We start from the raw sequence: 17,364 nt of genomic DNA, 5'->3' as shown, positions 1-17,364 counted from the left end.
CCCTGGGCCCTTCCTGTCTGTGCATTTCCCCAGTGCCCCATTGGGGAACATTCAGCCCCGGATATCCTGCAGAAGCAGCGCTGTGGGGCCGGGCGACTGAGACTCGGGACCCTGTGGCTGGGCCTTTGACATCACAATGGGAGATGACGCTCGCTCAGCTCGAGCTGGATACCCTTAAAGGGCTGCTTAAAGTGGAGGGGCAGAAAATACGTCAAAAATGATCATGTGATAAGAGCAGTGATGGTCATCAATTGAAATGTTCACACATCCACCCTCAGTCCATGTCTTGTTCCCTGCAGTGACTTCATCTGATTCTGTCCATTTGAACTGAACCGATTCCCACTCAGCCTGAAACAGATTAAATATTAAACTGGTTAATATTTCAATAATAATTACAGACAAATATTACACATAAAACTGACTCAATCCCATTGATATTTAATCACAGAAATCACAGAAATCACAGAAACCCCACAGTGCAGATAGAGGCCATTTCGGCCCATCGAGCCTGCACCGACACACATCCCACCCAATCCCCGTAACCCCTACACCAACACATATCCCCATTTAATCCCCCTAACACTAAGGGTCAATTTATCATAGCCAATCAACCTAACCCGCACATCTTTGGACTGTGGGAGGAAACCGGAGCACCCGGAGGAAACCCACGCAAACACGGGGAGAATGTGCAAACTCCACACAGACAGTCGCCCGAGGCCGGATTCGAACCCGGGTCCCTGGCGCTGTGAGGCAACAGTGCTAACCACTATGCCACCGTGTAATATATAACATTACAAATTAGCACCAAAACTCACTCGATCCACTTCAGGCTTTTGCAATTCAGTATGAGGCGGCGGAGAGCGGGGACAGATTGGTCTGTGAAGGAGTTTGATCCCAGGGTCAGATTCGTCAGTGACCGGTTTGTACTGAGCGCGGAGGCGAGATCCCCGACACAGGAATCTGTGAGATCAGCATCATACAGCCTGGGATCAGAAACAGAAATAACAGAAATCAGAATAAATCCCCAGTGTGATTTATAACACTATTTACTGATACTAATAATAACGTACAGTTATTATAGTTTCCTAGAAATTTAGAGCAGAGGAGGCCATTCGGTGCGGGCCTGTGCTGGCTCTTTGAAAGAGCATCGTTCTCAGTCCCACATCCCCGCTTTTTGTCCGTAACCCTGTAAGTTGCTTATCCTGAAGAAATTCTCCAACTCTGTTAAAATTATTTAAGAAGTCAGCTTCCACCAACTTTTCAGGTAGAGCGTTTCCGATCCCGACTATTCTCTGCGTAAAAAAATTCTTATCTCCTATCTGGATATATTTCCAATGATTTTGAATCTCTGACTTTTAGTTGTTGGCCCACTCACCAGAGGGAATAATTTTTCCCTATCTACTGTATCAAAACATTTCATCATCTTGAAAACATCCATTAGGTCTCCTCTTAACCTTCTCTTTTCCAAGGAGAACAGTTCTAACTTTTCCAACCGACCTTATAACTGCATTCCCTCATCCCTGGTAACATCCTCTGTACCCTTTCTACGGCATTTACATCTCTCCTGAAATGTGGTACACAGAATTTTCTACAATACTTCAGCTATAAAGATTTAGCATGATCTATTTGCTTTTATATTCTATTCCACTATTTATAAAACCAAGTAACCCATGTGCTTTTTGACCACGACATTAACTGGCCCTGCCACCTTTAAGGATGTATATGGACAGCAAGTTATCTTTCCTCATCTACACTTTTCAAAACCATGTCATTTATAGTGTACTGTCTTCCCATATCGTTTCTCCCAAAGTGCATCACTTCACCTAAAAGGTAGGTCATGCCTGACGAGCCTGATTGAATTTTTTGAAGAGGTGACGAAAGCAGGGGACAGTGGAATATGTATGGATGTTATTTATATGGACTTCCACAAGGCATTTGATAAAGTCCCTCATAAGAGCCTGTTAACGAAAGTTGAAGCCCATGGAACTGAAGGCAAGTTATTGAGCTGGTTAGGAAATTGGCTGAGCGGCAGGAGGCAGCAAGTAGGGATAATGGGCGAGTACTCTAATTGACATGATGGGACTCGTGGTGTCCCTCAGTAATCTGTGTTGAGGCTTCAACTATTCGCTCTAATTATTAACGACTTACACGATGGGCTAGAAAGCCACATATCCAATTTTACCGACGACGCAAAGGTAGGCATCATTGTAGGTAGTGTAGTTGATAGCATAGAATTGCAAAATGATTAATAGATTAAGTGAATGGGCAAAATTGTGGCAAATGGATTTCAATGTCGGAAAATGTGAGGTCATCCAATATGGACCAAAAAAAGGAGAGGTCAGAGTACTTTCTAAATGGCGAAAAGTTAAAAACAGTGGAGTTCCAAAGAGACCTGGGGGATAAGGTATATAGATCATTAAAATGTCATGAAGAGGTACAGAAAAAAACAAAAAGGCGAATGGAATGCTGATCTTTATATCTAGAGGACTAGAGTACAAGGGGGTAGAAGTTGTGCTACAACTATACAAAACCTTGGTTAGACCACACTTGGAGCACGGTGAGCAGATCTGGACACCAAACCCTAGGAAGGATACAGTGGCCTTGAAGGGAGTGCAGCGCAGATTTACCAGAATTATATCGGCACTCCAATGGTTGAATTACAAGGAGAGATTACACAACTGATGTTGTATTCCCTTGAATTTAGAAGGGTAAGGTATAATTTGTTGGGTGCTTTCAAGATATTAAGGGGAACAGAGAGTGTCCCAGACTCCACCACCATCCCTGGGTATGTCCTGTTCCACCGGCAGGACAGCCCCAACAGGGATGGCGGCTCAGTGGTATGCAGTCGGGAGGGAGTGGCCCAGGGAGTCCTCAACACTGAATCCTGACCCCATGAACTCTCATGGCATCTGGAAAAGCATGGGCAAGGAAAATTCCTGCTAATTACCACCTACCGCCCTCCCTCAGCTGATGAATCAGTACTCCTCCATGTTGACCACCACTTGCACGAAGCACTGAGAGTAACACGGGCACAGAATGTACTCTGCGTGGCTAACATCAATATCCATGACCAAGAGTAGCTCGGTAGCACCATTACTGACCGAGCACCGAAGGATGTAGCTGCCAGACTGGGTCTGCGACAGGTGGTGAGAGAGGAAAAACCTACTTCACCTCATCCTCACCAATCTACTTGTCGCAGGTGCATCTGTCCATGACAGCAATGCTGGAAGTGACCACCGTAAAGTCATTGTGGAGACGAAGTCCAGTCTTCACACTGAGGACAACCTCCATCGTGTTGTGTCGCACTACCACCGTGCTAAATGTAATAGATTCAGTACAGATCTCGCAGCTCAAAACCGAGCATCCACGAGGCTCTGTGGGCCATCATTCGCAGCAGAATTGTATTCCACCACAGTCTGTAACCTCATGGCCCGGAATAATCCTCACTCTACCAGTTCCCTCAAGCCAGGGGACCAATCCTGGTTCAATAAGGAGTGCAGAAGAGCATGCCAGGAGCAGCACCAGGCGTATCTAAAAATGATGTGCAACCTGGGGAAACTGCAACGCAGGACTACATGCATGCTAAAAAGCGGAAGCAGCATGCTATAGACAGGGCTAAGCGATCCCATGATCAACGGATCAGATCAAAACTCTGCAGTCCTGCCACATCCATTCGGGAATGGTGGTGGACCATTAAACAACTAACTGGAGGAGGAGGCTCCATCCTCGATGATGGTGGTGCCCAGCACGTGAGGGCAAAAGACAACGCTGAAATGTTAACAACCATCTTCACCGGAAGTGCCGAGTGGATGAGTCATATCAGCCTCCTCCTCCTCAGGTCCCCACCATCACAAAACAAATTCCTCAGCCAATTCGAGTCACGTGATATCAAGAATGGCTGAGCGCACTGGATACAGCAAAGTCTCCACTTGGAGAGGCAAGGATTAATCAAGGATTGTCAGCATGGCGTTGTCAGGGGGAGATAATGTCTAACCAATTTGATTAAATTTTTCGAGGGGTTGACTAGGTGTGTGGATGAGGGTAGTCCAGTTGATGTAGTCTACATGGACTTCAGTAAGGCTTTTGACAAAGTCCCACATGGGAGACTGGTCAAGAAGGGAAGAGCCCATGGGATCCAGGGCAATTTGGCACACTGGATCCAAAATTGGCTTAGTGGCAGGAGGCAGAGGGTGATGGTGGAAGGTTGTTTTTTTGACTGGAATCCTGTTTCCAGTAGTGTACCGCAGGGAACGGTGCTGGGTCCTTTGCTGTTTGTAGTGTACATTAATGATTTAGGTGCGAATGTAGGAGGTATGATCGGTAAGTTCGCAGATGATATGAAAATTGCTGGAGTGGTAAATAGCGAGGAGGGAAGCCTCAGGCTACAGGACGATATAGATGGGATGGTTAGATGGGCAGAACAGTGGCAAATGGAAGTTAACCCTGAAAAGTGTGAGTTGATGGATTTTGGGAGGACTAACAAGGCAATGGAATATACAATGAATGGTAGGATCCTAGCACGGACATGGATCAGAGGGACCTTGCTGTGCATGTACATAGATCCCTGAAGGCAGCAGGACAGGTAGAGAAGATGGTTTAAAAGGCATATGGGATACTTGCCTTCATTAGCCAAGGCATAGATTATAAGAGCAGGGAGGTTATGATGGAGCTGTACAAAACGCTATTTAGGCCTCAGCTGGAATACTGTGTGCAGTTCTGGTCGCCACACTATAGGAAGGATGTGATTGCATTTGAGAGGGTGCAGAGGAGATTCACCAGGATGTTACCTGGGCTGGAGTGTTTCAGCTATGAAGAGAGACTGGACAGGCTGGGGTTGTTTTCCTTAGAGCAGAGAAGGCTGAGAGGGGACCTGATTGAGGTGTACAAAATTATGATGGGCATAGATAGGGTAGATAGAAAGGAACTTTTCCCCTTAGTAGAGGGGTTAATAACCAGGGGGCATAGATTCAAGGTAAGGAGCATGAGGTTTAGAGGAGATTTGAGGGGGAAATAAATCACCTAGAGGGCGGTTAGAATCTGGAACTCACTGCCTGAAAGGGTGATAGAGGCAGGAACCCTCACAACATTCAAGAAGCATTTAGATGAGCACTTGAAACGCCATAGCATACAAGGCTATGGGCCAAGTGCTGGAAATTGGGATTAGAATAGATAGGGCTTGACGACTGGCACAGACATGATGGGCCTCTTTCTGTGCTGTATAACTCTATGACTATGGGCCCCGACAACATCTCCGCTGTCGTGCTGAATACTTCTGCTCCAGAACTAGCTGCACCTCTAGCCAAGCTGTTCCAGTACAGCTACAACACTGGCATCTATTCGGAAATGCAGAAAACTGCCCCGGTATGTCCTGTCCACAAATCCAGGACAGATCCAACCCAGTCAATTACTGCCCCATCAGTCTACTCTCAATCATCAGCAAAGTCATGGAAGGTGTCGTTTACAGTGCAATCAAGCGGCACTTACTCGGCAATAACCTGCACACCGATGCCCAATTTGTGTCATCAGGACGGCACAGCTCCAGAGCCCATTGCAGCCTTGGTCCATACATGGACAAAGAGCTGAATTCCAGAAGTGAGCTGAGAGTGACTGCGTTTGACATCAACGCAGCATTTCACTAGCTGTGGCATCAAGGAGCCCTAGTAAAATTGAAGTCAATGGGAATCAGGGGAAAATCTGTCCACTGGCTGGAGTCATACATAGCACAAAGGAAGATGGTTGTGGATTGAAGGTCAATCATCACAGCCCAAGGACATCGCTGCAGGTGTTCCTCAGGGCAGTGCCCTAGCCCCAGCCATCTTCATCTGCTACATCATTGACCTTCCCTCCATCAGAAGGTCAGCAGTGGGGATGTTCGCTGATGATTGCAGTGTTCAGTGCCATTTGCAACTCCTCAGATAATGAAGCAGTCCATGCCCGCATGCAACGAGACCTGGAGGACATTCAGGCTTGGGCTGATATGTGGTAAGTAACATTTGTGCCACAGAAGTGCCAGGCAATGACTAGCTCCAACAAGCGAGAGTCTAACCAGCGCCCCTTAACATTCAACGACATTACCATCGCTGGATCCCCCAACATAAGCATCCTGGGGGTCACCATTGATCAGAAACTTAATGGGACCAGCCACATAACAACTCTGGCAACAAGAGCAGGTTAGAGGCTAGTTATTCTGCAGTGTCTCACCTCCTGACTCCCCAAAGCCTTTCCACCATCTAAAAGTCACAAGTCAGGAGTATGTTGAAATACTGCCCACTTGCCTTGATGAGAGCAGCTCCAACAGCACTCAAGAACCTCGACACCATCCAAGACAAAGCAGCCCGCTTGATTGGCACCCCACCCACCACCTAAGTATTCACTCCCTACACCACCGGCATACAGTGGCTGCAGTGTTCACCATCTATAACATGCACTGCAGCAACTCCCCAAGGCTTCTTTGGCACCTCACAAACTTGTGACCTCTAGCACCTTGAAGGACAAGGGCAGTAGACAAGTTCCACTCCAAGTTACATGCCATTCTGACTTGGAAGTATATCGCTGTTCCTTCATCATCACTTGGTCAAAATCCTGGAACAACCCTCCCTAACAGCACTGTGGGAGTACATTCGCCACACGGACCATAGCGGTTCAAGAAGACGGCTCACCACCACCTTCTCAAGGGCAGTTAGGCATGGGCAATAAATTCTGTTCATGCCAGCGACACCCACAAGCCATGACCGAATAAAAAATAAAGATAGAGAGAAATTATTTCCGCTGGTTGCAGATTCTAGGACTTGGGGGCATAGTCTAAACATCAGAGCCAGACCATTCAGGAGTGAAATTACGAAACACTGCTACACACAACGTGTGGTAGAAGTTTTGAACTCTGTCGCAAATGGTGATTGATACCAGATCAATTATTAATTTTCAATCCGAGATTCTTTACAGTTTGTTAACCAAAGGTTTTAGGGATATGGGTCAAAGGCGGGCATATGAAGTTAGATTGGTGATCAGCTATTGTCTCATTGAATGGTGGTACAGGCTCGAGGGGCTAAATGGCCTCCTCCTGTGTCTGTGCTCCTGTGTTCACATTTCTCTGCATTGAACTTCATTTGCCATGCCCATTTCACCATCTAAGTCAGACTGAAGCCTAGACCAATCTTATATATGATCTACTACTTTGCCTAGTTCTGTATCATCTGCAAACGTTATAATGCGGCTCCCTACACCAGAATCTAGTTCATTTATAAAAAACTGAAAACAGTAATGAACCCAAAACTGACGCTTCGGGAACACCACTGCAAACCACCTCCCTGTCTGAAAAATACATCCATCCACCACTACCCTTTGCTTCATGTCACTGAGCCAATATTGTATCCATTCCGCCACATTCCCCTTAATTCCATGGACTTCCGTCTTCTTAATAAGCTCCTGTATTGCCTATTGTCGAATTCCTTTGTAAAGTCCATATCTGCAACATCTACTGCGCTATCTTGATCCACCTTCTCTATTACCTCGTCAAAGAATTAAATCAAGTTCGTCAAGACAATATTGCCTTTAACAAATCCATCCTGGCTCTGCTTGATTAACCTTGAGAACTAAAAGGATGTGACCACTGCCTCTGCTATTTCTACCTTTGCTTCTTTCAGCAACCTAGGATGCTTGCCATCTGGACCAGGTGACCGACCAGCTTTTTGTAATACTAAACTGTTTAGTACATCTTCACTATCTATCATTATCCTGTCCATAACCTCTCTCTCCTATTTTAGTGTAACCTTCACATCATCCGCTTCCTTTGTGAGGAGAGATGCAATTACTGGCTTAATGCTTTTGCCATGTCCTCTGCCTCCACCTGGAGATTTCCCTTTGGTTCCTTAATAGGCCCAACTTTTTCCCCAGCAAACTGCTTACACTTTAGAGGTTTATTAAACATTTTAGGGTTCAATTTAATGTCTGCTTGCAAATCTTCTCGTAACATCTCTTTGCCTCACGTATTAACTTTTTTTTCAATTCCCTCCCGTACTTTCCATAATCTTCCTGGTTATTAACTGAATCTTGCTCCTGGCATTTTTCATAAGACTCCTTCTTCTGTCTTATTTTAACTTTTATTTATTTTTTCATCCAGGTGCTCATTGGCTTTGGATAATCTATCTTTTCCCTTCAAAGGAATATGCCTAGTTTTTACCTGAACTATCACTTCACTGAATGCCCCCCATTGCTCCGTTACTGTTTTACCCTGCAATCACATTTTCCAATCTACCTGTGCTGGATTCTTCAATTACTGAAATTATCTCCTCTCCGTTTAACATTTTTAACTTCGACATTTTCTGGTCTCTTCCCATAATTACTTTAAACCGAATTATGTTGTGGTCACTGTTAGCTAGATGTTCTCCTACTGTAACAGACTCCACTTGTCCTACTTCATTTCCCAGAATCAGATCCAATACTACTTTCTTCCTTGTTAGACTGGAGCCATATTGACTGAGAAGGTTATCTTGTGCACATATCAGAAATCCCTCTCCTTCCCTTCCATTAGCACTATGTTTACGCAGTCTATATTAGGGTATTTAAAGTTTACTAATATCACTGCTCTATTTTTGTAACACACATTTGAAAAGTGCCAACAATTTTGCCCATCTATCTTCTTCTCACTGTTTGGAGCTCTGTAAAAAAAAAACTTCCAACAATATAACAGTTCTCCCTCTGTTCCTCTACTCAAGCCAACATACAATTTAATACCTCCTTCATCACTTTCACTATGTTCCTCAATCTTTTCCCTTCAATTAATGGGACATTCCTAATTGCACCACTGTTTAGATCACTCTGCCCTCTAATCTTATTTTGCCCCTCTCTGCTATTTCCTGGTTCCCCTTCCCCTGCCAAATGTTTTTAAACCCCAACAGTACTAGTTAACCACACATTGAGAACATTGGCCCCGGCTTTTGTTCAGGTGCATTCCATCCATCTTTTACAGGTTCCCCTTGCCCCAGAACTGGCCCCAATGACCCAGGAATCTGAAACCCTCTCTCCTGAACTACTTGCCCAGCCACGTACTTACCTGCAGTAACATCATGTTTCTATATTCACCAGCACGTGGCACTGGGAGTAACCCTGACATTACTACCTTTGAGGTCCTGTTTTTGAAATCTTTTTCCTAGCTCCTGAAACTGCTTTATCTACATATGTCATTATTCTGTCATGGACCACGACCGCTTGCTGTTCCCCATCCCCTCACGGAAAGTCCTGCACCCACTCGCTGATATCCTTTACCCTGTCACCAGGGAGGCAACATACCATTGCGAATCACGTTTTCAGTTACAGAAACAATGACCTTAACTATCGAATCCCCTGTGCCTATTGCATTTCCACTCTTTCTTTTTCCCCTGTCTGAAGTCAAATTTCTCGTGGAGCAGTCACCCTCCCGGGTATTCAAAACTGAAAACCGGTTAGCAATTGCTACTGGCTTGGGAAATTCCTGCAGTCCCTGTGCATTCCTGCTATCCTGTCTGGTGGTCACCTATTGCTTCACCTTCTGCAGCTGTGGGGTGACCACATCCTAGAACGTATGTTCAAGGAAACTCTCCAGCTCCCGGATTCATTGCAGTGAATCCCGCCGCTCCCCATGCTCTGAAATTCGGAACTTGAGCTCGAGCAACTGACGGCACTTCCTGCACACGTGGTCAGGAAGTGCCCTGGAGTTCCCACATAAAGCAGGATGCAGATACAAGGAACCCAGCTGGCCTGCCATTGTAGTCAACCCACTGACCTGTAAATCACAGAGAGCTGACTATGAAAACTCAAAGTCTAAAAAAACGACGTCTAAGACTCTAACCTATAAAATTGCAACTGTAATCATGTTATTCAAGAAAGGAGGGAGAGAGAAAACCGGGAACGACTGGCCAATTAGCCTGACATCAGTTGTCGAGAAAATGCTGGAATTCATTGTTAGGGAAGTGGTATCAGGGAACTTAGAAAAATCATAACATGATTGGGCAGAGTCAACATGGTTTTATGAAAGTGAAATCATGTTTGACAAATTTATTAGAGCTTCTGAGGATGTAACTAGCATGGTAGATAAAGGGTAACCAGTGGATGCAGTATATTTGGATTTCCAAAAGGCATTCGATAAGGTGCCACATCAAAGAATGGTACGCAAGATAAGGGCTCATCGATCTGGGGATAATATAATAGCACCGATAGTGGATTGGTTAATGGACAGAAAACAGAAAGTAGCGATAAACGTGTCAGTTTCAGGTTGGCAGGCTGCAACGAGTGGGGTGCCACAAGAACATAAGAAATAGGAGCAGGAGTAGGCCAATCGGCCCCTCGAGCCTGCTCCGCCATTCAATAAGATCATGGCTGATCTGATCCTAACCGCCAATCCATTATCACAGAACCATCTCCTGAATCTAACAGAATTAGACACACGAAATAGGAGCAGGATCAGGCTACACGGCCCCTGGGACCGCTCTGCTACCCACAGGGCCATGACCGATCCGAACCTAGACTCATGTCCAAATTCCTGCCCGCTCCCTGTAACCCTTAGTTCCCTTTACTTCTAGGAAACTGTCTATTTCTGTTTTAAATTTATGTAATGATGTTACTTCTACAGCTTTTTGGGGCAGCATATTCCATGGACCTACCACCCTCTGAGTGAAGTAGTTCCTCCTCATCTCAGTTTAGAAAGAGCAGCCCCTTATTCTAAGTCTATGCCCCCTAGTTCCACCCATCATCGGGAACATCTTCCCCGCATCCACCCGATTCAACCCCTTCACAATCTAATATGTTTCAATAAGATCGCCTCTCATTCTTCTGAACTCCAATGAGTAGAGTCCCAATCTACTCAACCTCTCCTCATATGTCCATCCCCTCATCCCCGGGATTAACCGAGTGAACCTTCTTTGTACTGACTCGAGAGCAAGTATGTCCTATCTTAAGTATGGACACCAAAACTGTACGCAGTATTCCAGGTGCGGTCTCACCAATACCTTGTACAACTGAAGCAATACCTCCCTATTTTTATATTCTATCCCCCTAGCAATGAAAGCCAACATTCCATTGGCCTTCTTAATCACTTGCTGCACCTGCATACTAACCTTTTGAGTTTCGTGCACCAGGACCCCCAGATCCCTTTTACTTCAGTACTTTCCAGTTACTTGCCATTAAGATAATAACTTGCTCTACGATTTTTCCTGCCACAGTGCATAACCTCACACGTTCCAGTATTGTATTCCATCTGCCAAATCTCTGCCCACTTACTTAGCCTGTCTATGTCCCCTTGCAGGTTTTTTATGTCCTCCTCACTCACTACTTTCCCTCCCATCTTAGTATCATCTGCAAACTTTGATATGTTACACTCGGTCCCCTCCTCCAAATCGTTAATATAGATTGTAAAGAGTTGGGGACCCAGCAATGACCCCTGCGGAACACCACTAGTTACTGATTGCCAGTCTGAGAATGAACCATTTATCCCAACTCTCTGCCTTCTCTTTGATAGCCAATCCTCTATCCATGGCAGAATATTACCCCCAATCCCGTGATTTTATATCTTAAGCAATAATCTTGTGTGGCACCTTATCAAATGCCTTTTGGAAGTCGAAATACACTACGTCCACTGATTCCCCTTTATCCACCCTATATGTTACTTCCTCAAAGAACTCCAGCAAATTTGTCAAACATGACTTCCCCTTCATAAAACCATGCTGACTTTGTCCTATTAAATTATGATTATCCAAATGTCCTGTTACTGTCTCCTTAATAATGGACTCCAAAATTTTATCTACCACAGATTTTAGGCTAACCGGTCTATAGTTTCCAGCCTTCTCTCTACTGCCCTTTTTAAATAAGGGTGTTACATTAGCAGTTGTCCAGTCTGCCGGGACCTTTGCTGAGTCCAGGGAGTTTTGGGGTCATTGGGGTCATTGCTTGGGCCTCACCTATTTACAATCTATATTAATGAACTAGGTGAAGGGACAGAGTGCAATGTATCCAAGTTTGATGAGAATACAAAGTTGGTGGGAAAGTAAACTGGGAGGCGGACACACAGATTTTGCTAAGACATATAGACAAGCTAAGTGAGTGGACAATAAGGTGCCAGATGGAATATAATGTGAGGAAATAAGAGATTATTCACTTCGCTAGGAAGGCTAGAAAAACAGGATATTTTTAAATGATGAGAAACTATTAAATGTTGGTGTTCAGAGCAATTTAGGTGCCCTTGTACAGGAAATACAGAAAGTTAGCATGCAGGTACACCAAGCAATTAGGAAGGCAACTAGCATTTTTGCCTTTTTTTTGCAAGGGGGTGAAGTTCAAGAGTAAGGCAGGCTTACTCCAGTTGTACCGGGCTTTGGTGAGACCACACCTGCAGTACTGTGCGCTGTTTTGGTCTCCTTCTCTGAGAAAGGAGATACATGTCTTAGAGGCAGTGCAACCAAGGTTCACCAGATTGATCTCTGGTATGAGAGGGTTGCCATATGAGGAGAGAGTCAGTAGTTTGCGCCGATACTCTCTGGAGTTTAGAAGAATGAGAGATGACCTCATTGCAACATATTAGATTCTGAGGGGGACTGACAGGGTAGCTGCTGAGAGGTTGTTTCCCCTGACTGGAGCATCTAGAACTAAGGGGCATAGCCTCAGGATAAGGGTTCGGCCATTTAAGAGACAAGGAGGAATTTCTTCACTCAGAGGAAGGTGAATCTTTGGAATGCTCCACCCCAAAGGGCTGTGGAAGCTGAGTCGTTGAGCACAATCAAGGCTGAGAGAAGATAGGTTTTTGGACTTTAGGGGAATCACAGAATATGGTGATCAGGTGGGGAATTGGAGTTGACGTCGATGATCAGCCATGATCTTATTGACTGGTGGAGCAGGCTTGAGGGGCGGTATGGCTGACTCCTGCTCCTAATTCTTAAAATTCTGAGAAGCTGACTTCTGAAAGACTGAGATAGTAAAATGGTAAATAGTTAAATAAAGGCACTGGATATTGTATTTATCGATCTAAAACTGAATGGAAACTGCGATAAAGTTAACAAATTATAAACACAATTGCTCAGAGTCTGGCACTTACCACAGCTTCTGAATTTTACTGCTGGGATCCCTCAGAGCCGCAGACAATAGTTTCACTCCTGAATCTCCCACATTATTACAACCCAGGTCCAGGGACATCAGTGATTGGTTAGTACTGAGAGTAGAGGCGAGATCCTTGGTAGAAGAAACTGTGAGACCGTTTTTAAACAGCCTGGGATCAGAGAGAGAGAATTAACAAAATCAGAGTAAATCCCCAATATTTATTAATAACAGTACAATTGATGCTAATAATAATGTACAGTGTTTATTAATAACACTATCACTGATACTACAACAACATGTATTTATCTAGCGCTTTTAAGTTAATAAAACATCCCAGGGAGCTTCACAGGAGCGTTATCCAATAAAATTTAACACTGAGCCAAATAAGGAGATATTAGGGCAGATGACCAAAAGCTTGGTCAAAGAGGTAAGTTTTAAGGAGCGTCTTAAAGGAGGACAGGTAAGTAAAGAGAAGAGAAGTTTAGGGAGGGAATTCCAGAGCTCTGGGACTTGGCAGCTGAAGGCACGACCACCAATGGTGGAGCGATTAAAGTCAGGGATGTTCAAGAGTCTAGAACTGGAGCAGTGCTGATATATCTCAGAAGGATGTAGGGCTGGAGCAGGTAACAGAAATAGGGAAGGGCGGGGCCATGGAGGGATTCGAAAACAAGGATGATCATTTTAAATTCGAGGCATTGCTTAACCGGGAACCAATGCAGGTCAGCGAGCACAGGGATCATAGGTGAAAGGTGAAAGGGACTTGGTGAGAGTTAGGACACAAGCAGCAGAGTTTTGGAGGACCTCAAGTTTACAGAGGGTAGAAAGTGGGAGGCCAGCCAGCAGTCGTTTGAAATAGTCAAGTCTACAGGTAATAAAGGCGTGGAGGAGGGTTTCAGCAGCAGTGAGCTGAGGCGGAGGCGGATTCGGGTGATGTTCTGGAGGTGCACTTGATGATGGTGCTGATATGTGATGGGAAGTTCATCTCGGGGTCAAATATGACACCAAGGTTGCGAACAGTCTGGTTTAGCCTCAGTCAGTTACCAGGCAGAGGGAAGGAGTCAGTGCCTAGGGAATTTAGATTGTGGCAGGGAACATAAACAATGGCTTCGGTCCTGCCAATATTTAGCTGTAGGAAATTTCAGCTCATCCCAACCGGGTGCCGGACAAGCAGTGTGAGAATTTAGGGAAAGTTGGGTGTTCGAGATAGGTGGTGGTGAGATGGAGCTGAGTGTAGTCAGCATACGCGTGGACACTGATGCTGTATTTTCAGATTATGTCACAGTGGGTCAGCATGCAGATGAGCGGGCCAAGCATAGACCTTGGGGGACACCAGAGGTAATGGTGTGGGATTGTGACAAGAAGCCATTGCAGGTGATTCTATAGGTACGACTGGACAGATAAGAATGGAACCGGGTGAATACAATTCCACCCAGCTGGATGACAGTGAAGAGGTGTTTCAAGAGAAGGTGCGGTAAATCGTGCCAAAGGCTGCAGGCGGGTCGGGATGGGTGAGGAGCAATTGTTTATCTTTGTCACAGTCAAAAAGGATGTCATTTGTTACTTTGAGAACAGCCGTTTCGGTGCTGTGGCAGGGATGGAAACAGATTGAAGAGATTCATACATGGAGTTCTGGAAAATACAGGCACGGATTTTTGAGGAGACAACACGTTCAAGGACTATGGAGAGGAAAGAAAAGTTGTTGATGGGGCTGTAGTTTGCAAGGATGGAATAGTCAAGGTTTTTTTTGGAGCAGTGGCCCTGGGTAGAGCCTGAGCGAGGACACTGAGGATTTAAGCAGCAGGAGAGCGAGCGAGCGAGACCCAGACTCATCGGCCCTGGGTGGAGCCCTAAGTGCGGTTTAAACAGAGTGCTGCGAGTTGGGAATTGGTTCTTACTTTACACCAAGGAAAGAGTCCAAGAGCGGGAGCAGTTTAACAACAACAACTGCAAAACCACTAAAGTGACGTCACAACCAGGGAAGAAACTGATTGGTAACGAGGAGCTGGTGAGTATTTCTACAGTCCAGTCGTTAAAGTCAAAGTAAGGTTGTAGTGTCCATGTGTTGATAAAGACACTGAAGACAGGAGTTGTTTCATTGGTATTTACAAAGCAAAGTCTGGGGGGGGGGGGGTTTCTAACGGATATACACAATATACAGGCTTATATAGCCCGAGTGGCAATTACCGGCATTACAGCACACCTGGGGCCCTTAAAGGCACATACACCACAATTCCTCCCCTTTTAGCTAACCAGTACATCATATTTTAAGTAATTATTAATTACATGTTATAAGCAAAATAATATACATTGCTGCAGTTAATTAATTATATGTCAGTCTCTCAGGAGGATTCCTGACTCGGTCCGGATAATGCCTCGGGGGTGTATTAGTTTCTGGTGGTGTAGTAGATTCTTCTGGCAGGGCTGATTCGGCTTGAATGCCACTGTTGGGTTCATCGGGTTCCAGTATCACCGGATCGGAGGTAGATATGGGTATCTCTACTTCATCGTTAGATGTATAGAGTTGTGGTGTAGGTTGTCCCTTTTCGGATGACTTTATGATTTGGTCAGTATGGCGCCTTATTATGCTTTCTCCGATGTCCACGGTATACATCAGTGGTCCTAGTCGTGTGCAGATAGTTCCAGGCTGCCATTTCTCGGTTCGGTAGTCCCGGGCCAAAACTTGTTGACCTATCTGGAAGGTTCTAGTTGGCCTTTCATTCATGCCTTGAAACTGCTGGTTCTCCACGTCCCTTCTGATGTTGGGCTTGACCAAATCCAGCCGGCATCTTAGGTTTCTATTGAAGAACATCATGGCGGGAGTTTGGTTGGTTACCATATGTGTTGCATTCCTGTATGCGAATAAGAAGTTATCCACCTTGTGCTGAAGTTTTATGTCTTCATTACCCATGGCCTTTATGGCCTTCTTGAAGGTCTGGACAAATCTTTCAGCCAATCCATTGGTGGCGGGATGGTATGGGGCGGACATGTAGTGCTTAACCCCATTGTTTTTTAAGAATTTTCTGAATTCTTCGGACACAAATTGCAGTCCATTATCAGAACATATCTGTTCCGGCAGCCCATTCCTGGCAAATATGGTCCTTAATACAGTAGCGGTTTTTTCCGTGGTGGTGGAGGGCATCTTTATTACCTCCGGCCACTTGGAGTGTGCATCAACCGCGATTAAAAACATTGAGTGCATAAATGGACCAGCAAAGTCGATGTGCACCCTTTGCCAGGGAGATGAGGGCCACTCCCATGGAAGTAGAGGGGCTTGTGGTGGAGCGTTTTGGAGCTTTTGGCATCCTAGGCAGCTCTTGGTCATTTCTTCGATGTCTCCATCGATACCTGGCCACCATACAAACGCCCTAGCTAGGTTCTTTATTTTCACTCCACCCAGATGCCCCTCGTGAAGCTCCTTTAGCACTTTATCCTGGAGTTTGGGTGGAATCACCACTCTGGATCCACACATCAAGGTTCCTCGGCACACTGACAGCTGTTCTATTCTTTGCGAGAATGCTGGCCACAGTGGTTCGCCATGTGCTGGCCATCCCTTCACTGTTAAATCGTAGACCCGTGAGAGAGTCGGGTCATTTCTCGTCTCTCTTTCAATGGCAGAATTTGTCACTGGTAGACATTCCACTATGGTAGAGTGGAACATCTCAACTGGGTCTACTGTAGGTGCCTCTTCTACCGTTGGCAACGGTAGGCGCGATAAACCATCAGCATTCCCATGCTGTTTTGATCCTTTGTATTCTATGTTGTATTGGTGTGCCCCTAGAAAAAGGGACCACCTCTGTAGCCTTTGCGCTGTCATAATGGGAACACCTTTTTTAGGGTTGAATATGGAGATGAGGGGTTGATGGTCAGTCAACAAGGTAAATTTTTGTCCGTGTAGGTTATGGTTGAATTTCTTCACTCCCCATACCAGGTGGAGTGCTTCCCTGTCGATTTGGGCATAGTTACGCTCAGCTGAGTTTAATGATCGTGACGCAAAAGCTATCGGCTGTTCTGAGCCATCAGGGAATTTATGGGATAATACTGCTCCTATGCCATAAGGGGATGCATCGCACGCCAGTCTGATTGGCAGTGATGGGTTGTAATGAGCCAAAACTTCTTCAGATGTGATTAAGTCTTTGCATTTATGGAAGGCATGTTTACAGTCTTCGTTCCATTTCCAAATCACTCCTGTTTCTAGAAGTTCATTAAGAGGGTGTAGAAGAGTCGATAAGTTCGGTAAAAATTTATGATAGTAATTTATTAATCCCAGGAACGACCTTAATTGTGAAACATTTTCGGGTGCTG

General features: G+C 45.2%; 1 protein-coding gene across 3 annotated transcripts in view; it reads right to left on the bottom strand.

Moving 5' to 3' along the window:
• Positions 1 to 260: 260 nt before the first annotated feature.
• The window catches only part of LOC147092721 (NACHT, LRR and PYD domains-containing protein 3-like), a 71,862-nt gene continuing 54,758 nt past the window's right edge, over positions 261 to 17,364 (bottom strand). For 2 of the 3 annotated variants that reach the window (XM_085975996.1, XM_085975998.1), the window contains 3 exons: positions 13,061 to 13,231; positions 816 to 983; positions 261 to 348 (listed from right to left, as the gene is read on the bottom strand). In XM_085975996.1, coding sequence (XP_085832122.1) covers positions 261 to 348; positions 816 to 983; positions 13,061 to 13,231 — 427 coding nt within the window. The remainder of the gene's footprint in view (positions 349 to 815; positions 984 to 13,060; positions 13,232 to 17,364) is intronic. The other variant, XM_085975997.1, reaches the window with a different exon arrangement.

Source organism: Somniosus microcephalus, unplaced genomic scaffold, assembly GCF_052327205.1.
Source record: "Somniosus microcephalus isolate GS21.2 unplaced genomic scaffold, FLI_Smic_1.0 unresolved_chr2, whole genome shotgun sequence".
Taxonomy (NCBI): Eukaryota; Metazoa; Chordata; class Chondrichthyes; order Squaliformes; family Somniosidae; genus Somniosus; species Somniosus microcephalus.
Note: the sequence above shows the minus strand (reverse complement) of the source record. Positions and strands in the feature narration are given on the sequence as shown.